This window comes from Scardinius erythrophthalmus (assembly GCF_964197995.2).
Source record: "Scardinius erythrophthalmus genome assembly, chromosome: 10".
NCBI classification, from domain to species: Eukaryota; Metazoa; Chordata; class Actinopteri; order Cypriniformes; family Leuciscidae; genus Scardinius; species Scardinius erythrophthalmus.
Window position 1 is genome coordinate 15,423,876 of NC_138230.1, and position 24,414 is coordinate 15,448,289.

At 36.1% G+C, this 24,414-nt stretch overlaps 3 protein-coding genes across 5 annotated transcripts; 1 reads left to right on the forward strand and 2 right to left on the reverse strand.

Annotated features, from left to right (window-relative positions):
- The first annotated feature begins 2,070 nt into the window (after nucleotides 1-2,070).
- Nucleotides 2,071-15,745, forward strand: LOC308697481 (uncharacterized protein). 3 transcript variants are annotated; one of them, XM_081376758.1, is made up of 8 exons: nucleotides 2,071-2,199; nucleotides 8,024-8,063; nucleotides 9,772-9,817; nucleotides 10,000-13,197; nucleotides 13,435-13,501; nucleotides 13,761-13,832; nucleotides 14,167-14,233; nucleotides 14,333-15,745. In XM_081376758.1, the coding sequence occupies exons 4-8, from the start codon at nucleotides 13,053-13,055 to the stop codon at nucleotides 15,152-15,154; spliced, it is 1,173 nt and encodes a 390-aa protein (XP_081232884.1). In that variant the 5' UTR covers nucleotides 2,071-2,199; nucleotides 8,024-8,063; nucleotides 9,772-9,817; nucleotides 10,000-13,052; the 3' UTR covers nucleotides 15,155-15,745. The 3 variants fall into 3 exon arrangements, with proteins under 3 accessions (XP_081232884.1, XP_081232882.1, XP_081232883.1); XM_081376756.1 differs by having other exon boundaries at nucleotides 2,082-2,199; nucleotides 14,330-15,745; XM_081376757.1 differs by having other exon boundaries at nucleotides 2,082-2,199; nucleotides 9,772-13,197; nucleotides 14,330-15,745.
- A 1,006-nt stretch (nucleotides 15,746-16,751) lies between these two features.
- On the reverse strand, nucleotides 16,752-17,738 carry LOC308696934 (free fatty acid receptor 2; the record flags this gene model as incomplete). The annotated part of the gene is made up of 1 exon (XM_081375922.1): nucleotides 16,752-17,738. The coding sequence occupies one exon, from the start codon at nucleotides 17,736-17,738 to the stop codon at nucleotides 16,752-16,754; it is 987 nt and encodes a 328-aa protein (XP_081232048.1).
- A 3,925-nt stretch (nucleotides 17,739-21,663) lies between these two features.
- Nucleotides 21,664-22,584, reverse strand: LOC308697341 (free fatty acid receptor 2; the record flags this gene model as incomplete). The annotated part of the gene is made up of 1 exon (XM_081376525.1): nucleotides 21,664-22,584. One exon carries the CDS (start codon nucleotides 22,582-22,584, stop codon nucleotides 21,664-21,666), a length of 921 nt encoding a protein of 306 aa, XP_081232651.1.
- Between the last annotated feature and the right edge of the window lie 1,830 nt (nucleotides 22,585-24,414).

Consider the following 24,414-nt stretch of genomic DNA (forward strand, 5'->3'; position numbering starts at 1 on the left):
ATAAAAATACTTATGACTGTACTAGAGCCCATTTATCTTCGCTTCTCTCTGGTCTTGGGGGGGAAAAAAGCATCAGATTTTAAACGGATCAGCAAAAAAATCTGTGATCATAGCAAACCATGTGTTGAACCAGTGAAACCAATATATGTTTGAAATATTCAACATAGCAATACAGAGAGCGCGCAGATAACCCTTAAACACTCTGTCCTCTTCACGGTATTAATGCTGAACTTGAATGACTGTTGATTTACAGAGTCCAGAATCATAGTCTAATGCACTGCTGCTTTTAAAATCAAAGTATAATAAGAGAATATTTTTATTCATGTACGTCTGGTTGAATCGATGAACACTTAGCATGGCATTCTTACCACTGGTTTGATATCTATAAGCTATACAACACAGTTGCTTTGTTTATACCTAATGACTGTTGATGTTTATGTATGTACTTATATAAAAAAGAGAAAACCAGAATTACAATATGTAGGTTTTTTTTTTCTTTGAAATAAACAAAAGTGCTGAAATAAATTGGATTTTTTATCTTCCGCATCACCACTTAAATATGACGACATGCATGTAGAGTCATTGTGAAAACGTTATTGTGTTTCACTGGTTCTCACTGCTAGCTCATACAGAGGAACTCTATATATGGTCTGTTCACGTATCTAACGTATTATGAAATGAAAAGCAGCACAGGCAGGAAACACCTCTGTAAAGGTGTGGCCATACATGTTTGTGCTTGAGTATACAAAGGAAAAGACTGGGTGAGTGCGTAACAGAATTGTTAAGTCGGAAGATTTTTAAAGATAAAGATAAAACTAATGCATTGTCAATATTTATATCAGGCATTGGCCTCCTTATACTCAGTTTGGTGTATATTTATAGGATGAATACTACAAGTGGCACTCTTAATGTTATGCTTCATCTAGCATTATGTTAATATTTTTCATTACTAATGAAAATAATAACTAAGAACTATTGCATTGGAATATTTTTCTGCATCTAGTGTAACATATTTTACAGAATAATGTAAATGACAAATCCATTTTATCTGTGGTATACATCTATAATGTTAATCTTTATGTCATATTAATATAAAACACATGCTTTAAGTATCTAGTAATCATGAACCTTTAACAGGTCTATCAAAATACAGATCTCACTTTTCTTGTTTATTTTCTCTATAGACAGACTTAACAACAAATGTCACTGTCGACCCTGCAATGACCACGTCCCAAAAACACAGACGTTTCTGTGCTGAGCCAATGGGGGATAAACTTGTATATGAGCTTCCCGGAATTGGTCCTGTGCTGGGCGGACGACTGCAGAACAGGGGTGTTATAAGAGCACGAGACGTCCTGGGGCGATTCCTGGTCTTGAACAAGGATGAGTGGAAATTTAAGAACTGGCTTAGAGACTCATGTGGGGCAAATGCAAAGCAGCAGAGGGAGTGTTACAACTGTATGAGGGAATGGACAAGTAATAATTTGTAAAGAAGAAAATGTTAATTTGTCAAATAGAGTAATAATAAATAGCATATTCCTGAATTAGTTTAGTGTCATTGTATGAGTATACCATCAATTTATAATGTATATAATCTGTTTTCTTGGGACTTTTGTACTATATCTAATGAATAAGTAATATCTATTTAATAGGTAGGCCTAATACTTGATATAATTTTGAAGATGCAGCACTGGGCCGATCAGGACATTAATATTAATATCTAATTACTGAGTACCTGTATCTAATTTATAAGAACTAGTATCTAATGGATACGTACTATATCTTTTAAAAAGGTATAGTAGGCCTATACAAAGAATAAGCACTAATGAATAAGTCAGATGGAACAGTCAGATATACAAGGATATCAAGGATAAAAATGACTAGTAGCATGAAAATAGAAACGTCTTAAGGGTTAAATGTTAAAACGGCTTGCCATAATTTGTGAAGTTTCGTTTCTGGAGAAATGGAAACTTAAGCCTCACATTGGAATTCTAAAGCAAATGCCGTTTTCATATGTCCTATAAAATTTCTTGACTTGTCAAATCAAATTGAATCAAGGTGTGATATAAAATGCATAATTCATTCTGCAATACACGTTTAGATTTGGCTATACGGTATGTAAATGATCTATGACAGTAAAGATGTTAAGAGGCGGGGCTTCCCAGTCACTTCCTCAGAATAGCCACAGACGATGAACAGGTAAGTCCTACAAAACTACTGGCTTTATTACCTAAATATTATTTGGAATCAAAAGATCTTTTTATTTTTATTTTTTTACTTTTAAAGAGATGTGTTTTAGAGTTGAAAAGCATTGTAAAATAGATGTGCTAAGGAATTTTATGTTTTAACCAAATCTCAGTACTTATTGCAACTTGTCTCTAAAAGGGAATTTATAGGAGGTCAAAGAACTTTTTTTTGGGACAAATTACGCACTCTGAAAGTTTCAGTTATGGGTCATTCCTACAGTTTGGTGGATTTTGGATTAAGCAGATTTGTTGATTTTTCTTTTTCTTGTTTTTTAATCAGAAGATGGATATTTAGGATGATTTTTAACAGATACGCTATATAAAATCTATTTTAAAATAAATAATCAAACAGTCACACGTTCAGTAGGCTATTGACACAAAAGGGTGGACATCAGATTCCAAAAATTACACATGGGTGCGTGCAGATAGGAAGTTCAGGATAAGGTGACCTATTGGGAGATGTCAAGAAATAGACTAGGTCGATTTTCAGATAATGTGACACCCTTGGGCATTTTTTAGTAAAAGTTGGCAAACAGACTTTTCTAAGGGTATTTTTTCTGCTGAATCCATTTTTGCTGTTTGCCAAGCTGTATTTCTTATGTGAAACTGAGTAGAGCGCAAACTTCAAAATGACCTCTAAAATGTCAGGAAATTCTATATTTATAAACTTTACATCATGCACGACATCAATTAACGAGAAAGTTTATTTAGGTGGGAATTAAGATACTTGTATGTGACGATAATTGCATTATTTCTCATTGTAGTCATGAAAATATCTGTTTTTCTCCTTATTTCAAATGGACAAACAGAATATCTAAAATGCGAGCGTCATTTGTTTGGAGTCACATGCATACTATTGTCTTTGGTTTAAAGTGTGTGAACTGAGTTCAGAGTTATCCAACAGGTTTTTTATTCTACTTTCTATTACTTTCTGCAGTTATTTCCACACATTGTATTTTTCACCAGAATTAATTTTTATATCCAAAAATCGACATGAACCAACACAAAATATTTCCAGTTGTGGAATTGTACCCATGAAGTTGGTCAGATTATAAGATCACCAATTATGGAAGCTGTGTGTAGTTTGAAGCCTGACCGGTCAATGTCATTGGATACTTGCATTATATGCCAGTAGAAGTAGAGGCAAGCTTCATGATCCTCAAAACAGAGAAGCAATTGACAGAGTGCTTCTTGTCCAGAACACAGAACAGCACGTGGTCTGGCACCGCTTGTGCTATGCGTTCGCGGTATCCCCATCCAGAGCGCTGGTCTCTGCATGCGTGGATAATCAACGAATAACCGTTGCTTTGCCAGAAGGGGTCGCGAACACGATCACGCAGTCTAGAGCTCCTTCTACAAAAAGACTCTACGCGTCTAAATGGTCAGTGTTCTCCAAATGGTGCGCTACAAAGAGCCTGGACCCACGCACATGTGGGGTTTCGTGGGTGCTCTCCTTCCTTCTAGAGCTGTTGAGCTGGACAAGGGCAGGTCCCCTTCCACACTCAAAGTTTGCGTTGCGGCTATTGCAGCGTTCGCAGAGTCGATGCACGGCCGCGCGATAGGAAGGAATGAGCTCATCATCCGCTTCCTTAGAGGAGCCAGGAGGATGAACCCCCCGCGACCCCCTTCGGTTCCTATTTGGGATCTTTCTTTGGTCCTAGAGGCCCTGAAAGCGTTTCCCTTTGAACCGTTAGAATCCGTGGACCTAAAATACCTTTCGCTCAAAACCGTTTTTCTGATAGCTCTGTCGTCAGTAAAACGCATGGGGTATCTACGCACGCTATCCGTTAGCCCCGCGTGTCTCGAGTTTGGACCAATTGACTCTAAATTCATCCACAAACCGAGACATGGCTATGTCCCCAAAGCGATTGGCACTCCCTTCAGAGCGCAGATCATCTCCCTATCGGCTCTGCCAGCATCCGATAGCGAGGGCGGTGAAAACCTCCTATGCCCCGTCAGGGCGCTGAGAGTTTACATCACGTGCTCCGCCGCCTTCAGGCGCTCGGAGCAGCTCTTTGTTTCGTTCGGTGGGCGCACTAAAGGTCTCGCTGCCTCGAAACATAGCCTGTCCCGATGGATAGTGGACTCTATCGCAGCAGCTTATGCGTCCAAACACCTGCAGTGCCCTCTGGGCATCAGGGCCCATTCCACTAGAGGCATGGCCTCATCGTGGGCTTGGTCCAGCGGGATTTCTATTCATGACATTTGTATGGCGGCAGGCTGGGCCTCCCCCTCTACATTTGTTAAGTTTTATAACCTGGAAGTTCCCGCCTTGCAGGCTAGACTTTTATCAGTCTAAGTGGTGTGTATGTTCTGCCCAGTTTGTTCATGTGCAGGCTACTCTCACGTGACTATTAGCTCTTCTGGTTGAGCTGTACTAAGGGCGATATTCTCTATACATTATATTTCCCTATGAAGTGCTTATGTACATGTGCTGGCCTGCATTGCTGGCCGCCTGTTTCCCACGTTTTGTGTTCCCCGGGCTTCCCTGGGACTCATGCAGTGGATGCTCGGCGCGCACTGCGTTGACAAGGGGTTCCCATAGCGTAAGCAACTTACGCAATACGAGAGAACCTCTCGTAAGAGAACGTACTTGGTTACCTAACATACCCTCAGTTAGTCAGACTAATGTTTGGAATTGATCAGCTGCAACTGCGCCTTAAGATGTATGAGTGCACGATGTAAATGTAAAAAGTCTCGTCTGCGTTGCTCTGCTGCATGCAAGTGCAAGACAAGTGATGCAGAATGTAGCAATTGCTGAACTGAATAAGAGCACTGCTCTGTGTTGTTGTGATCATATTGGAGAATCTTGTTGTACCATTGTTTAAATAACATTACATTTTATATGCCATGCAGTTCATGTTTTAGTTATTATTCAGCTAATGTTATGTCCAACTTTATAAGGTAATTTTAGGCCAAGTTTACTGTGTTTATTTCCTTTATCTGTTCAAAGCTAATGTTAGTGGTGTGACACATTACCGTGATATGTTTTGGTAATTTGTTAATTTGTCTCAATTCTTAATATTTACAACCAATCTTTCTGAGAATATCTTTTTCATAAATAAACCAAAAGAGAATTTAGTTTGGTTAAATTTAAGTCCTTAAACTTGTTTACATGGACATGTAAATGTTGAAAAGTAATAAACACTCTTAATGTAATAGGATGATGGTTTAAGATATAGGCCTTTTGCTGCCACCAGCATGATGTTGATGTTCTTACATGGACATACTCAAATACACAAAAGTCAGTGTTTACCTGAAATATTGTAAGACAGAATGACTAACTTGTTCTGACTATTCTGTTTGTTTCCTTTACTCAATAAATGCTATAGCACAATAAAAACAGTTTATCTTTGAGCCAGTGCTGAGAAATTGGCTCATTTTGGCGTGTGAGGCGGTCATCTTGGATTTTGCACTCTACTGAGTTTCATGTAAGAGATACAGCTTGGCAAACAACAAAAATGGATTCAGCAGAAAAAATACCCCTAGATTAGTCTATTTGGGCACATTTTTGTGATTTCAACCTGGTCTAAAACTCCTTCACATGGTCCTCAATACTTCTAACACCCTGGGAAATAATAGTCCCTTACAGCTTCTTGGTGCAACAATAATTGCTGCGATTTCCATTTTCTTGAGGTCTGGTGTTCTGTCACGTTATGGGTCCGAAGATAAAGACGGTTGACGAGGAAGGTCAAAATAATAGTTTAGTTGGGACGGGTAGTTTTGACACCCAGTTTTGACACACGACTTGAGTTTTCGACACACTATAGTGCTTCGAAGGCAGGTGTGGAAATACAAAGCGAGTCGATTGCGCTGTCCCATACCCGCTATCCAGTTAGTGCAAATTATATCGGTCATGCCTAGCCTATATGTATGTAACTTTTTTTAACATGGTGTATTAAATAAAAATATGTAATTGCATTTTTTTTGTCCATTTGTGTTTTTTTATTATGTGCATGTTGCATGTTTGTGTTGTTTTGTAAGGATCACACAAAAATGGTGCAATGAAAAATCACATAGGCCTAATTTATTGGCGTATTAAACATTCAACACTGAAAATATGTAGGGCCTACGTTATACATTTTAACGTAACCCAATTATGTGGAACCTGTTGACATAAAAAAAAGTTAATTAAAGCCAACATCATTTTGTGTGTGTGTGTGTGTGTGTGTGTGTGTGTGTGTGTGTGTGTGTGTGTGTGTGTGTGTGTGTGTGTGTGTGTGTGTGTGTGTGTGTGTGTGTGTGTGTGTGTGTGTGTGTGTGTGTGTGTGTGTGTGTGTGTGTGTGTGTGTGTGTGTGTGTGTGTGTGTGTGTGTGTGTGTGTGTGTGTGTGTGTGTGTTAAGAGTCACCATTGGTCCACTAGTTCTAGATTGAGAGCTACTCCTCTAGCCAATCAATCGAAGAGGGGAGTTGATGTCACACCAATGCGACTTTTGAGCCCATAGTTGTTATCTAATTAGGCTAATGAATAACCATGGTAACAAACTAGTGGCAGGAAACAAAGAAACACTAAAAAATGGAAAATTAACTAGATAACTAAAAGGCAGGCAAAACAAAAACTGAATCGGCATGAAATGAAAGCTGTTAATCTTTTCTTCCCTATTGAGACGTATAGACGGTATATCCGTTTATGCCATGCTGGAAAACAAAGTATTCGAATTAACGCACATAGAACTTGCGCTTGATCTACTCTTTGCAATGATTACGATTGATTTTTGCTTGGTGCAATGTCGAAAAGTTGCTGTGTATGGCAAGCCATCTTTACATGTAATCCCTAAAACCTACTAGTATCTATTTCCATGCTGCTAGTAGGCTACTTATTTTTTTTTAGCTTCTAGTATCTATTCCATTAGGTAACTTAGTGCTTATTCATTAGGTAGCCTACTAGTACTTATTCCTATGGTACTACCTATTTATTAGGTACTAGTACTTATTCGTTATGTACTAGTGCTTATTAATTAGGTAGCCTAGTGTCTTTTTAAAAGATAGCCTACTTATTCATTAGATAGTACTTAATCATTATTCATTCATATACCTATTCATTAGATCATACTCATTAGTACTCATTTTAGTTCACATTCATTACATAATAGTACTTATTTACAGAAACTGGTACTTGTTCATTAAATGGATAGTTCATGATTAGATGCTATAGGCTAGTACTTATTTATATAGTGACTAGAAACTCTTCGTTTGTTACTAACACATTTAAAAAAATTGCCATTGATTTCTATGGGGATCTGTCATTCAGATATCAACCATTCAGTTCTGACTAGTATGTATTCCAATGACTATCGTATGAAAATGTATATATAAATAAGTAATAGTATCTAATGAATGACCAGTATCTAATGATTAAGTGCATGGAAAACTGTGTGGCATGAAAGTTGATTAACATTCAAAGTATGCAGTGTTTCAATTATAAACTGGAATTACCCTTAAAGTTCAAATGTCACATTTTCAGAGATTGTATATTCATAGAATAGTATGTGTAAAATATCTTAAGAAAACAATAACTGTTACTCTTACTGTAAATTTTATCACTGTGACATGTATAATATTACCATTAATATGTATTCAAAAAGAAAATAATTTCTTGTCTTTAGTGATAATTGTCAATGATACATTTTTATGCTTTCTGACTATTACATGACATTTACAGCAGTAAAAGATGCAATCATTAATAATACATTTAAACAGTGGTGATGTACAAAATGTGAACTATTTGCAAATAACATCATAGATGTTCTGACATCAATCTGACATCTTTTCACAGATACAGTAAAGAAAGATCTTCACACATGCCAGAAAAAATGGTAATTTTTTTAACAAATTAATTTTTTATAGTTTTCATATAACATGCTAATGATCTGACTTGTATAATGATGTGATAATGCATTATGCAGTGTTTCAGTTTTTATTTCTTAGTGATTAATTATAGAGAAAAACATTAATAAATAATTTTAAACATTCTTAGTAATCCATCAGACAGATATGTGCATTGTGTTTTAATGTAATGTAACAAATATTTCAAAGACACATCAGAAATCCATCAAAATTGAACAATAAAAGTAGTAACAGTGCTTGATATGAATTCTATTAAAGGAAATCCAGTTTTTAATGTTGTTTATATGTCTATGTGTTTTTATTTATTTATATACAGTATTTATGCTTTAAGACAAACCATGTGCAAATTGATCAGTCAGTTGCTGAGTATTTTCTCTTTAACCTTACCAAAGACAGTCTCAAAAATGTAGTTTGGAACCGCCCCATTTTCTACCATCACAAACATGTAACCAATCCCGTCAACATGCTGAGTGGAGGCGGAGACTTATACTCCACATATTGGGCCCTATTTTAACGATCTGAAACGCAAGTGTCAAAGCGCAAAGCACAAGTAACTTTGTGGGCGGGTCTTGGCGCTGTTGCTATTTTCCCGGCGGGATAAATGACTCTTGCGCCAGGCGCAAATCTAAAATGGGTTGGTCTGAAGTATAGCTTCATTATTCATAGGTGTGGTTTGGGCGTAACGTGAAATAAACCAATCAGAGCGTCATCTCACATTCCCTTTAAGAGCAGGCGCGCTTTGTTCTAAAGCGGATTCCTATTATAACGGCGGATTTGCCAGGAGCGTTCACAACCAAGGAGAGCAACGCTCTCGTCAGGGTCAGGGACGTTGGGGATGGAGAAACCCACCCAAATTAACTTCGGTTAAAAAGGCGTATGATAATTTGGGTAAATGTGTAAGCTAGATGTATGCTTTTATAATAAATTGTCTATCTATCTATCTATCTATCTATCTATCTATCTATCTATCTATCTATCTATCTATCTATCTATCTATCTATCTATCTATCTATCTATCTATCTATCTATCTATCTATCTATCTATCGTAATAATTTATGATTTGCAAAAATGAAAACTGCTGCTTCTGTGTAGATGAGAGAATCAAAGTGTATGCGCGTTGTGCACACACTACATTGATTATGGCCAAGCAGGTGCCCTTAAAATAGCATATGAATAACATGCGCAACGCGCCACTGACTTTAAACTATTTTTTTCTGGTTAGTGGCGCAATTGTTTTCTAAACCTGCAAAATAGCATGAAGGAACGTTTGCGCCAGAACACGCCTCCTTTTTTGCGCTGAACCGCCCAGGGAGCGCAAGTTCATTCCCTAGTTTAGCGACGTGCTTCTGTGGAGGGAAAAGCGTGCTTTGCGGGGGTGCAAAATAGGAATGATACATGCGTCGCTGTACAAAGTCAATTGCGCTGGGTGCAAGATAGGGCCCATTGAATGAAAGCAAGAATTTTCCCAGGAAAAACAACATTTAATTATGTAATTTTGATGATCAAAGATGAGTTTTAAGATGTAAAATAATTGACTGCAGCCTGCAGGGTGACAGTTTTAAGACATGAAAACTGAAATTGCAAATGCTTTGTCAAAGTGGAAGAGTTTCTTTTGCCTTTTTTGTTCTTTGCAAATGAAATTTAACTTGATTCCATCTTGAATTAATCCTTTGCAGGAATCACAAAGAAGCAAGAAAATGAGGGTGCCCATCAATGATGAAGGTATAGAGCAAGGAGTGCAGAACCACAACTGAATTAATATCACCATCATGAATGCACTGTACCAAAAAAGATTCACACAATTATAGGCAGTTTAACAAAAGCTACTCTATAGCTAAACAAGACCAGAGTCTTCTACAGCACTATAATATATTCAACTTGCATTATGTGTTTCTGTTAATCAGAAAAAACACAATTGGATGAGATGTGCCATCATCCAAAACTCCACTGTCAAAACCAGTGTTGCTCCAAGGATGGAAACAAGAGCAACAAACGTGCAATGGGTTTGTTTTGTCTTGTCAAATGTTTAAATGCTATCTTTGTACTGTATGTTTTATACTGTGTAACTGTTTCAAGGGTGGTTCCACAATTGCTCTCTAGAAATGCTGGGTTGAACATCCAGTTTATTACATTTTAGATCAAAAGATGGGCTACTTAAATCTAACCCTATTCATTTCTTTACTGGTATAATATTAAAGTGTGATGTAAAACTTTAATTGTATAATACCATTAATATTCTAGAAATATTGAAAAAAATAATATATTGAATATATTGTAAAATATATATTTTAAGATCCATTCACAATTTATGCATTTTTCAAACCCCAAATAACTCAGTATTGCCAATGGGTTAATGAAAGAAACCAAGCATTTTCTAGAGAGTTTTGTTTCTTTTTGTGAAGTCTGGTTGGATGGAGATGGTGTATTTCTGGCTGCTGAACTTAAAACAAAATTGATCATACTAACAATAATACTTATTGATTTGACATCATGTAAGCATATATACTAGTAATGTAATGTGAACAAATGTTCTCGGAAACATTAGGTTTTTGCGGCCAGATGTACAGTACATAGCGCCTACAGAGAGTCATCATTCTTTAAGAAAAAAATATCAATTATTCTATTTACAGCACAGGATTGAAATGTAAATAAGTATCAATTAATTCATACAAAAATTCAAATGAAGATAGATCATGGAAATAAAAAAAAGAGATTGAAATGCAAACTGAAATGGCTTGATAAGTATTCAACCCACTCCTCCCATAACCAGTTGAACATGACACCTGACATCTCAAAGTTGCATTCCATCCACCAGAAAGCTCATGTGAGAACATAGTCAAGGCTCCTGATTTTGAAAACTCGACAGCTGAGGTTGCTAACTGGAAAACTTTTCTGGAGGTCACCGACAGCTTTGAAGAACTACGAAATATACGAAATCCGGCTACAATGTCTGAGGAAAACAAAAAGCGTTCTAAGCAATCTTGCTGCCACGTTGTCTTGGAGGAGGCAGGGCTATAACTCATCCCTTCCCAGGATCTCGTGATGAACTCTGGTCTTTTTTAGGCCTTTACGATTTTAGGCCGCGCTGACGAATAACATGCTGCCAGTGCCAGCAATACGACCAATGATGATGATGCGCTCCGATCCCCAACAGTTTGCTAAGGAACATTTGCCAAGCTAAATGAGGAATACAGTGATGGACAAACCAAACTGTCACCAAGGTGTTGATACTTATCAAGCCATGTTAAGATGTAGTCAGTGCTTGAAGTGGGATTTATGCGGTACTGGCTATGCGGTGCCAGAAATGATTCTTGCTAAGCGTATACACTCTTCTGTCCGTTGCATTGACACTGAACCTGCAGGTTCACTGGCGTGCATGACATGCGAGCGCGGAAACGTTAGGTCACTTTTCACTTCAAGCACTAGATGTATGGATATGAAAAGGGTGGTACTCTCTGGAGGTAATCTCAAGAGTCAAGTCAAGAGGCATTTATTTGTCATTTGCATAGTTAACACTGAGGAAAAACTGTGCATTGAAATGCTTGTGACGAGGCTCAGATATACAGTAACAATAACAAGACATAAAAGACATAGACGTAACAGTAATCTGTTCAAACTGTAATAATTCTTTCTTTGGCGCCAATAATTCAAATGGAACCACCTTTTAAACTATAAATGAATAAAAAACTACAACAAATGACCAGAGTACATTTTTAAAAAAATAAAAAGCATTTTTTCCTTGGATACACGAACTGCAGAAGACGTGTCGGTTACGCACGAAAAGCAGTCCAAAGACGGGGCTACGCAAGGGAAGGCGACTGCAAAAATGTAAGTGCAACCTTCGGTGCGATTCTACTCATATTAGGAGACCAAGGACAATACACAGTAGCCCATGCTGCCATATCGTTTTGGTGAATGTAGATGGACTCACCAGTCAAAAAAAAACAACAAAAAAAAACAATAAAAAGCCACATCATCTTAGAAGATTTCAAACATCTCTGAAATAAGGCCATTATTCGTTATTTGAGAGCAAGAGGAGTGAGATGTGTATTTGGAATGAGAACCTTAACCAGAAATCACGAATATTGGAGAATCTCTAGCAACTTGCAGGCAACGTAATGAAAAATGAATACCCATCAGTATGCTTTATACTGGAGGACACGCACCTTCTCATCCCCTTCTTTGGAAGGCAAGAACAAGTTCACTATTTGGTCAAATGGACTAGGACTAAGATGGACTAAGACTAAAAGGACTAGATGATTGCTTTCTGGAAAAGCCAAGCTTAGCCAACCCTGTGCCAACACATTATCAAGAACTGCAAGCAATTTGATCCCCACTTTAATATCGCTGAATGTATTGTATGGTGTGGAATCTGACTGTCTCAAAGGGATGCTTTACTTGGCAACACCATCCAAAAATGTATCCAACATGTATGGCAGCATGTATCCAAAAGCTTCTATCCAAAATTATTTGGGATAATTCTCCTGTTTTGAAGAGAAGGAACTGGCGCCTTTTAAAAGTGTGTTACTGATCCATCTCATGATTCAGTTTCTTTGAGAAAATGTTCTGCTTCAGCTCTTCTTCCTTCATGGATTCCTCATCATTAAAACTGGTCCACATTGCAGCATGGGCTCTGAACAGTTTCTATGTTCTTGTTGTCGTTCTCAAGAACATGCAACAAAGACTCGTCGAGGAACACGTGTACGCAAAGGTCCACATCGCCTTCAGTGTTCTGCATATTGAACAAAAAAGACCAAACAGAGAAGAACATTTCCAGGTAAGGATAATGTGCGATTGTGATAGATTCCTTTTTTTAGTTTAGATCTTCAGTTACCGTCATTCATTATTCAGCATCAGCAAAGCAGTGAAGACCTCTTCTGAAAATGCAGTCCCAGTTGAAAACTCCTCTACCAAAAGCCTGGAGGTAAGTAACATTTAGTTATGGAACTGTAGTTTGATGATGATAACAAAAAAATACTCATTTAGTCCTTTTGACATCAAACATCAGGGCTGTGATTCAGAGGAAGCATGTTTTCCTGAGATCAACCTGAATGCTGGGTCTTCATCTGAGGAGGATGACACAACCCAACAGAACAAAAGAGGTCCATTGTTATTCATATGTTACTAAATGTTTCATGGCATTATATGAGGATACATATAAGTTATATTCAGCACTCTGTCAAAGCATGTGTAATATTTGACAAGTACCTTTGGATGAATGCTTGCTAAATGATAAAGGCAACTGCATTGCTATCATGGACTGGACACAAATATGAACTTACAGGCTAAATTTGACACAATAGAGAATTTGAATAACTTCTTCTTTGCCTGTTAAACAGATGTTCACAAGATCACATCGCTGTCTCGTAAAGAGGAGCCATGTTTGTCATCTCTCAAGTCACCAAAGTAGGTTCTTTAACTCCCTCAGTTTGATCATATAGTAATCATTTACATAATTTTATGAAGTTTAAAGTATAATTTCTCTTGGAGGTTTATATTTCAAACTCAAACATTACTGTACCTCAGTTTAGTTTTACTGTAATGAATTTGCCAAGGCAGTTATATGGTAGTTGTCCACATGTTTGTATGTTTATAATGTAAATGCATAGCAGATGTATGTTGTAACCTATATGATATTGTTGTCTGCTTTTTTTTTTACAATCAGGAGACCTTTATTTAACTGTCCACCTAAAGACAAAACCTTCATTGCGGGAACTGGCAAAAGGAAAAGAAAAGGGTAGGCTGAATCAAAGTTTCTCAACACTTTTATTTGGGATTGACACTTGCTTTCCTTTCACAAAAAAGGTACAAAAAATAAATAAATAAAAAATCTTTAAAATACCATATAATCTGTTACCCAGATACAAAAAAAGAAAATCAACATTCAAAATGATTTACTCATCATACATAACATATAATCTCTTAATAGATATTGACTCTTATAATTATTTTTTTTTCTTGAAATTGATTATCACTAAATATGTTATTTAGTCATTACTGTTCAATATTATTCTCATGTTGTATTTGCCATGTATGAGGCTACTACACAACTTAGTGTTTGTACATTTTAGTGACAGTCAGCCTGAGGACTACGAAGAACCTGAGATAGTCCCATGTTTGGAGGACAGTGGGAACAATGTAAGTTAGACCTGTTTTGCAATTATCATTTAAATATCAATATCAATACTGACTGTGCAAACTCATGTTTTTTTTTTTTTTTTTTTTTTTTACTAGCAGTCTAATCATGAGCGGAGTGAAAGCAGGCCACAAGTCATTCTGTCATTCGAGCAAGAGGTTATGAACGAGAAGAAGTTTTTGAACGACACCCCTGATACATTTGATCAAAAATCAGATCAAAACTCCACTGCAAAAATACCTGACCAACCATTAGAAGTGCGGACGTCCTGGGAAGGGTGTGCGGTTCCGAAAATTAAAAACATTGCTGACAGGAGCACAGAAGTCTTAGACTTAAACGATAACAACGGCGCGCCCATCCGGATAATCAATTTTTTCCACTATGCCAAAATAATACTTTTTCTACTTGAATTTTGGTATAAACAGGAAAAGCATGATATCAACTTATCAGTTGGTAGATTCACAATTCGGTTGCAAGCAAGCGATCTGTACTGTTGTCCAGTCCAAAATGATGAGAAAGATGACAGAAATCTTAATTATGCAACAATGAAAACATCAAAACAGTTCAATAAAAAGTATTCTGAGACAGTTTGGAACTACATGGTGGGGAACCATGACAAAGTTAAATCTTATGTACAGACCCCTCAAGATGCAACTGCAATATGTGCCATTTTGTTCTCAGAAGTGATTAGGTATCCTGACATGTTTTTCCACAACATATTAATGATGGTGCTTTATAAATCATGGACTGAGTTTTGTGACTATCATCCCATGGTAACAGGAGGATCGTGGAAAAATCAGGGGAAAAAAAGAGTCAAGTCCAAGGTTGAAGAAAGAAAAGATAAAAACATTAAGTTTTGTGCTGATAAGATAAGGGATCAGGGAAGAAGAGACACTCTATTCCAAGTTACCACAACAGTTTGAAGAAGCACCTTGGAGAACACACTCATGCTAAATGTGCTTGCTTATACCATGGTCTGGGTGAATACTCGATTCTGATTGGCTGCAGGGTGTCCATTAAAAAGTGATAGAGGACACCTAGTAAATAAACCGTCAGGCGTAACCAGGGAAACCAAGTTATTGTTTGTAAAAACTTTAGATTTCGATTGTAAAACTAATTAAAATATAAACTAATGTTTTAAAAATGTGTTATTTGGCAAGTGACCATGGTATAAGCGGTTAATGCCCTTCGAGGTGTCCATTGTCAGGTATTAATGGACTCCGCTGCGCGTCGGACGGTTCACGCCTCGCCATCGTCCATTAATACCTGACAATGGACACCCAGAAGGGCATTAACCCTTACATAAAAGCCAATGATAATGTCAAAATGTAAATATAAATTTGGGGGCTCTTTAAGGGTTTTAGGGTATGGGAGCTGAACACGCAGCAACCCTCTCCCAAAGAGGGCCCTCCAATTTATACTTTTCATAATGTTTATTTATTTATAATATTTATATGTATATATTAAATATTAAATTATATGTTTTATAACTTTAATAAAAAAATATTTATTTATCTTGTAATTGTCATTTTGTCATTTTTATGGTCATTAAAATGTATTAAATGGTTGGGGTGATAACAATTAGATATGAAAAAAGAATAAAAACATAACAGTATGATTTCAATAACAGTAAGACAATAAAATTAAACAATCTGTATTATAAGAAGTATTCACTAGACATTTGTTATCAGCAAATGTAAATATTGTGCCATCATTAAAGAGTCCAAAGGCTCAATTTAATGAAGTCTGCATATAAACTTTGGTTATCAGCTCCTTCCTTAATGTCAGAACTCATGTGCTTACAATTCTTACCATGGAGAAAGTCAGTTTATGGGGACTAATATAACATAATGTGATTTTTTATAATTTGACGTGAACACCCAACCCATGAATGCATATGCTTGCTTTTGGTAAGAGAGTCACCTCCATTAATGGGTATTTGACATAAAATACTTTTGGAAAGAAAACACTGTTGTAAATACAATCAGAATTCAGTTTTTGTATATCAAAATTTCACATTTACTTCAGAGTGTTACTTGGCAATTCTTTGTTAATGTATTTCTGAGTGAAAATGGTTTCTAGACCAATTTTTTCCCAGTGTATCCTGAGGTGTGACTATTTTGTGAATTACTTTATAATTATAATGCTTGCAGCATTTATTAATTAATATTGCAGCATATTAAATAGACTAGATTGAATATTTGTACTTTTAAAAAGTGGTTAGTCACACCGCAGAACCAAAATGAACTAACAAAGTCAAAGTCAAAGTCATATACATTTTATTCTGATAATTTATGTTGGGGGAGAGGGGGATCATCACAGTTCTTCTCATAAATAAATCCATTTCCAAACCGAGTTTAATCCAAATAACCATTCAAAATTGATAAACTTTCAACAGGAAATTTGTGTTCTAGATTCAATTTAGATTTAATTTACTTCTCATAAAGTAACTTCACAGTACATGCACACAACACTTTCTATAGTCCTAAGTGAAATAAAATACTCTCTGTGTCTCGTTGCTCACCCCAGGTCAATAGGTGGGTTTGTCTCCTTGTAGGCCTCAGTTTTGGAAGGGCCAGAAGGACAGCATCTTCTGCATGTCACGATGTGCAGTTTCTCTTTTAGACCATTAACGCATGCTCGTATGGCACTGCGAACGGCAGCTGAGGAAAAATAAAAGATAATGGGGTCCAAACAGGCGTTTAGGGTGCTGGAGATCAAAGCCAAGTGACGCCACCCCTCGCTATTGTCGTGGATGAAGCCAACCACGTGCGAGACGTTATAGGGGCTGAAAGAAATGGCGAAAACCAACAGCGTCCCAACCGCAAGCCCAATGGCCCTGAGTCTACGACGCCTTCCGAGATGGGGCAGCTTGGAGAGAATTCGAATGAAGTTTATGTAGCAGAAGCAGCAGATGAGGAGGGGTATACAGAAAAGCAAGAGAAAAAGCTCCAAACGAACAGGAAGTAGAATTGTCAGCTGCTCTTTGGTGAAATTATCGTAGCAAATTCTCAAGTGGGGATTGGGCTGTGGCTTGCTGTTGCTCGAGTTGTCACTCGAGGGTATGTATGGCACGAAATACACGATGCTGAGGTTGAGAGAACCTAGAAGCCAGAGGAAGCAGCTTGCGATCACAGCGTTGCGCGGCCGGCGGCCTAAAGCGTATCGGATCGGAAACGCAACGCCTAGATAGCGTTCTATGCTAATCGCAGTCAGAAATAATGTGCTGGTGTAGATGGTGGAAAAGAAAAGGAAACTGCTAATGGAGCACAGGTAATAGGGAAGGCTCCAGTTGAAGCTGTCAATGGCCTCCTTCATCTTGAAAGGCAGGACTGCGAGGAAGATGAGGTCAGATATTGTCAGGTTTAGCAGGAGAATGTCAATAGGGGTGGGTTTGCGGTGAACTTTCCGACAGAAGGTGAAGAACGCTAGGATGTTGGCAGGAAGGCCGATCAAGAAGGTGAGGATGTAGAATAACAAGAGAGTGTTGTAGATCAACTTGGCCATTGGTCTGTACCTCACAGATGGTCAACAGGTGGTAGAAACACTGTGCAGAGAACAGAATAGCAGGAGTCAATAAGATACAATATGGTGATAACAAACAAATTGGAAAATAAACACACAACTTTGCTTTTGTCATTATCTGTGGTTAAAGGAGAACTCCGGTCAATTTTAACATTGAGCTCATTTTTTTGTACATTTGGAGTGCTGTCAATACAGAGAACAACGACAAAAATCGGTGTTGCCTACACCGAGTTATTCTATTTTTAAAATTTGCACCCTGTTGAATCTGACTGCAGTAGATGTGAAAGATATGTATAAAAATGATGTTATTTAAGCCAGCGCAAATACCTGTGTTTACATCCTGTTTTCGGTTGAAGTCCAAAGTAGTCGATTGCCGAGTTCACGCGCATAGGTTTAGTTACCTATGATCACGCGCGTGAACTCGGCAATCGATTACTTTGGACTTCAACCGAAAACAGGATGTAAACACAGGTATTTGCGCTGGCTTAAATAACATCATTTTTATACATATCTTTCACATCTACTGCAGTCAGATTCACTCGTGTTCACTCAGAAGGAATCACTCACATTTTCTGTGCATTTGTAATGACACATCAAGGATGTTAAGAGGCTAAAAGCAGGTTTAGTACTTGCCCCATTGAAGTCAACAGGGTGCAAATTTTAAAAATAGAATAACTCGGTGTAGGCAACACCGATTTTTGTCGTTGTTCTCTGTATTGACAGCACTCCAAATATACAAAAAAATGAGCTCAATGTTAAAATTGACCGGAGTTCTCCTTTAATAATGGTCAATAATGTGTTTAATAAAGCAATTTCAATAAAAATGAAAATTGAAATGAAAAAAAATGAAATTAACTATAAAATGTACTTAAATTTTGAAACAAATCCAGCCAACAGAATTGTAAAAATCCCTGGTGACAGTGACAACTCATACTGCATGGTATTATATGGTATAATGGTTTTATAACAGGATATTTCTGTAGTTATGGGCATGGTCTGGCTCTGTTGACTTAAAAACACCTACAGTACTCTCACTAATTTAATTGGTTTGTTTGTATTTAGTATAGGCTATACATACACTTTTTCAGAAAGTCTTGAAATCTCACACCTTTTTTAGTGTCATTACCACTACATTTTTAATTATGCATTGTGTTTAATAGTATTCTGCGATGGAAATGATAGTGGAAATTACATTTTTGTAATTTTAATAGTATTTTTGTATCGTAATTAAACCCTATTTTTACATATATTTTGCAAAATCATAGCTTAATAGTAAATGCCGCACAATAATAATGACAATTTACTCTGCTTTTACTTTGTTTTCTTCACGTACCGTGTTGCTAATGCTCTTCATATTGCATCCTTGGCAACAAGTCTACTAACTTTATTAGAACAAAATTGAACTGTGTTGTGGAAATGACGCCACAACAGTGGTACAGACATAATTTCTGAAATATTTGTATAAATAATTTTCATACAATAGAAATCTAAATTGGTTAAGATTATCTTAGTTTTAAACAAGTGTTATTATTATATTTTTTAACAACTTTGTGTAAAATATTACATTAACATAAAAGTTGCACTTAGCAACAATTAATTATAAAAGCAACCAATTTTAGTTTCCAGTTTCCAGTCAAAAATCAATCCTTGCAACATTCCTAAAGTGCCTGAGGAAATCTTCTCTGTTCAAGAAGTATAATGAACAAAAAATACTCACCTTTACAATGTAAGAACATTAGGATCCTCAGCATTTTGTGTCTCATCAGTTTCACAAAGAGTCTGCAAGCTCCCCTCACCTCTGTCCTAGACATTCCGACTGCATAATTAGACTACGTGATGTGTGCAGCGTCTCAAAAGAGTGGAAATTTAATCAATTCGGAGCATAATCTGCAACACTGAAGCTCATCAAACAATGTCTCTTGGCAACCCCCCTGGAAACAGTCAGTGAGAACACAGGAAGTTGTCATAACTGCCACATATGGGGTATGAGGTGCCCCAAGAACATATGGAACATACTAATAAGCAAGTGTTTTATTTCTGTGTGTGTGAGAGAGAGAGAGAGAGAGAGAGAGAGAGAGAGAGAGAGAGAGAGAGAGAGAGTGTGTGTGTGTGTGTGTGTGTGTGTGTGTGTGTGACAATCCACACATAGATGGCAATATCTGAGATCCTTGTCTTTGTGGGAATTTTTTTTATCCCCATGAGGAAAACAGCTAATCATACTAAGTGATGTTTTTTATTTGTTTTGTGTGCGTGTGTGTGTACATGGACATTTTGTATTAATGTGAAAGGATTCATCTGCTAGGCCATTGTATATTGAGTTGATTCGTGTATCATTCGAATTTGATTCTTGCAACAACATTTTGATAGCCTCTCTGTAAATAAAGGTAGAGTCGGCAATTTCAGAGTGGGTAGCAGTACGCTAGTAAGCTAGTAACTAGTAAGCTAGTTTTGAAAGCATGAGATCCCACTAGAGATGCACCGATATGAATTTTCTCAACCGATATAGCCGATTATCAGAATGATATGGATTCTTATGGATAAAAAAATCTCTCCCAAATAATGCTGCAAACTATACAGATAACCCTATCATTTGCTACTATAATATTAGAGGTTAAAATTAACAACAGAGCTGTTATATTCAATTGCTATTTATTTACAGATATAATATTTACACTCAAATAAAAGCTGAAATGTTTGTATACAACTCAGTTACACATATAAGGTAGGTACATATAAAGTATATATACTTTTTAACCACAAATGCCCCTCTTGTTCTATCTCTGAGATGTGCCACGTATTACGTCACCACGTTGGAAAGGTCACGAAAAAAAAAGAACGAAATAATAATAAATTAAAACAAAGTTGGACGATTTTGAAGTTGGAGGGGAAAACTAAATGGAATTTTTCACCTAGATTTTTTTTTTTTTTTTTTTTTTAGAAAATGACCTATCGTTTTGCTAGATAAGACCCTTATTTCTCGACTCAAGCTGCACTGAGACGGACATTTGAACCTTCTTTGAACATTGGAATAGTTGGTTGCCATTGAAATCCATTATATGGAGAAAAATCCTGGAATTTTTTCCTCAAAAACCTTAATTTCTTTTCGACTGAAGAAATTAAGACATGGATATCTTGGATGACATCGGGGTGAGTAAATTATCAGCAAAGATTTTTTTGAAAGTGAACTAATATTTTAATGCTTTAACAATTTTTTTTAAATAATAATAATAATAATTCTTTAATAATTAGGTTGATTGAATAAATATATTGATTGAATAAATGGTCCACTGGCTGAGATCAAGCTATATTATATTTTTAATTATTTTATCTAGCAGATTTATCAGTGCCACTTTAACTTACAGGTGAGATTTCAATGATATTTTGACCTCTAAACTATAAATGTCCCTGGTTTACATTTCAGAAATGTGGTCCCCTTAAATAAAAAAAAATAATAACAATAAAAGAGGTCAAATAAAATGTTAATACAAAACCAGAAGCTTTTAACATAATATATTTTTAAAAATTATAAAATATTTCATTAAAGTTGCTTCTATCACCCTCTTTTCTACCACCCTGCAAATTGCTGTTACCGTGGTATTTTTACCCGTCAAGCAGCAGAAAAGCAAGCGCGACATCTGTTTTCAAGCTTTACCGGTGTTCACTCTCATTATAGTTCTTTTTCGAACCTGTGAATAACTTCAAATTTCAATGTTTATATGTAAATAAAAGCCTAAATCAGTTCCACATATAAAGCGATCGTGTCTCTTCAGAACTCTTCACCGCTCAATTTATATGGATTAACTGTATGATCTGAGTGTCAAAGTGGTAGTTGCGTAGCTGTCAATGGAGGGACAGAAATGTCTCAGATTTTATCCAAAAAATATCTTTATTTGATGTTTTGGGTGAACTAACTCTTTAAATAGGCATAAATCTGAAAAAAAGCCTTAGCACATACTTTGATTGCACTTCTCATCTCCTTAGAGATACAGAAAAATATAATAGGATCATAAAATGCATTTATAGTGCTCAGGATTAAAGCTGTCGCTCTCCACTTTAGATTTTCATTTTTGATGAAGCCCACTATATGCGATATATTGTAGGGTGCAAAACTGCTGACGAACACAAGGAGAGTCCCCAGAGCCATTCCAACTGCCCGGAGTCTACGTTGTCGATTGATGAGTGGAAGCTTTAACAAAATACGAATGAAATTGATGTAACAGAAGCAGCAGGTAAAGAAGGGTAGAAAGAAAAACACCACTGCTATACTCAGCAGCAGTGGAAGCAGTTCTGTGAGCTGTTTTGCTGTGAAGCCACTGTCACATCTCTGAGGTTCTATCACCCGAGTTTGCCTTTTTGTGGTGTTGTACACTACACCAGAATCCGTGTATGCTGTCTTGTAAACAAATATAGCACTTGCTGTAACAAGCACCCAGATGGCAACACATATAGGAATTGTATAAATGATTCTCTTCGGACTTCTATACTTAACTGGAAACGCTATACACACATAGCGCTCAGCACTTATTGCCGCCAAGAACAGGCTGCTGGAATAGATGGGAAGTAAGAAGACAAACAGATCGGAGTGGCACATAAAAAGGGGCATTTTCCAAACCATTTTATCTGCGGCCTGTTTCATCTTGATGGGCAGGAAGATGAGGAGGATGAGGTCAGAAATAGCGAGGTTCAGCATGAATATGTCAATGGGGATGGGTTTACTGTGAATCTTGCGAATGCATGACCAGAACGCCAACACACTATTAGGAAACCCAATCAGGAATGTGACTATATAAATAGCAAGAAACACTGTCGAAGATGGATCTTCTGACATTGTTGTCGGCTTGTGGTGATGGTCTTCACTTTAGTAAACAGCCCTGTGGGTTCTTCTTAAGACACCACCTGTAACATATACATGCACTTATTATGTAGATGTATTCTTTCATTTTTTCAATATTATTAAAACTATTGAAAGATAATTTGTGACTTACCAAGATATATTTTTCTGTTATCAGCCTTGATGAAATCAAGAGACAACGGGCTCCTTTGATTTGCAGTTTCGTGACTCTCAAACCACCTGGACAGTATGGATATACAGCACACTGTATATGATTTGCATTCATGAAAACGCGTTTATAATTGAGCCACTGTTTTTTTTTTTCTTCACTGCACGTCCATACCCTTGGGGCTATACTCATTAGCCTAGCTAATACTAATAAAATACACAGCATCAGACTGGTTTTTAGGGCTGTCAAAAGATTAATCGCGATTAATCGCATCCAAAATAAAAGTTTGTGTTTACATAATATATGTGTGTGTACTGTGTATAATTATTTTGTATACATCAATACACACAAATGCTTGTATATATGTAAGAAAAATGTGTAGTTTATATATAAAAAATGTATATTTATATATAATATAAATTATATATAAATATATACAGTATATGTATGCAAATATTTCTTAAATATATACATGCATGTGTGTGTATTGATATATACAAAATAATTATACACAGTACACACACATATATTATGTAAACACAAACTTTTATTTTGGATGCGATTAATCACGATTAATCTTTTGACAGCCCTAATATATATATATATATATATATATATATATATATATATATATATATATATATATATATATATATATATATATATATATATATATATATATATATATATATATATATATATATATATGCTGGGGTCAAAGTACTGAGAGCTTTAAAAAAAATGCTGTACTGATAATACAAATCAATCGCATAGTGCAAACAAAAAAATAAATTAAATTAGATAAATGAAAATTGAATTAATTTTAATTAATAATTACATATAATATTCTGATGCCCATATACAAAATGACAACTAATGGTGAAAGTTTATGTGAAAGCAAAATGTGAGAAAATCATGCAAATAAGCAGAACAAAACAAAATTTGACTGTTATCACTACTGTTTTTATAGTCTTTCAACGGAAGAGATAAGTAAAACGTATGTATTCCAGTCCAACATATTTTCTAAAACTGAATATATTTAAAGACACTCACCAAGACTCTTCAGGATATGGTTTAGGTTACCTTCTCGTTGTAAGAACTAACTTTTAACATGCATGTTTATTATGTCGCACAAGGGACGTACCTATCTGCAAACCACAAACTGTCACATGGGTTTTTATCCACAGTTAGTGCGTAATGTGAAAATAGAGAACACTTGTTTTGTTTTGTTAAGCCTGTAAAACCTGTAAAATGCAGAGGTGTACACATTAAAGAAATATTTATAATATTGCATGCGGCAACATATTAAATTTCATACTTACAATTCATAATATCTGCACTGAAAATGAAATGATCCCAGAGAATGTAAGAGCAATTTACAGTAATATACAGTACCCATGTTTAACATAATATACATTCACATTATTAATCATAGTAGAAATAATAATTACAGAATAAGAGTTTCACAGAATAGGTACAAATTAAGTACATGGTTCATTAATAGTATTTAACATTTTCTAAAGATCTTCTTGCATGTTCAATGGATCTACTACATATTACTATTTTACAATGTTTACTAATTACATTTTTTTACTGTAGTTTATATTTTCTAAAAATGTAATGATATAATACAGAAGCAGCCATTAGTGAATAGGGGA

Coding starts and splice junctions, on each gene's coding strand:
- LOC308697481 (XM_081376757.1), top strand. CDS start 13,053: ATGATGATAACAAAAAAATACTCATTTAGTCCTTTTGACATCAAACAT. Junction 13,502..13,760: donor TCATCTCTCAAGTCACCAAA/GTAGGTTCTTTA, acceptor TTTTACAATCAG/GAGACCTTTATTTAACTGTC. Junction 14,234..14,329: donor TGGAGGACAGTGGGAACAAT/GTAAGTTAGACC, acceptor TTTTTTTACTAG/CAGTCTAATCATGAGCGGAG.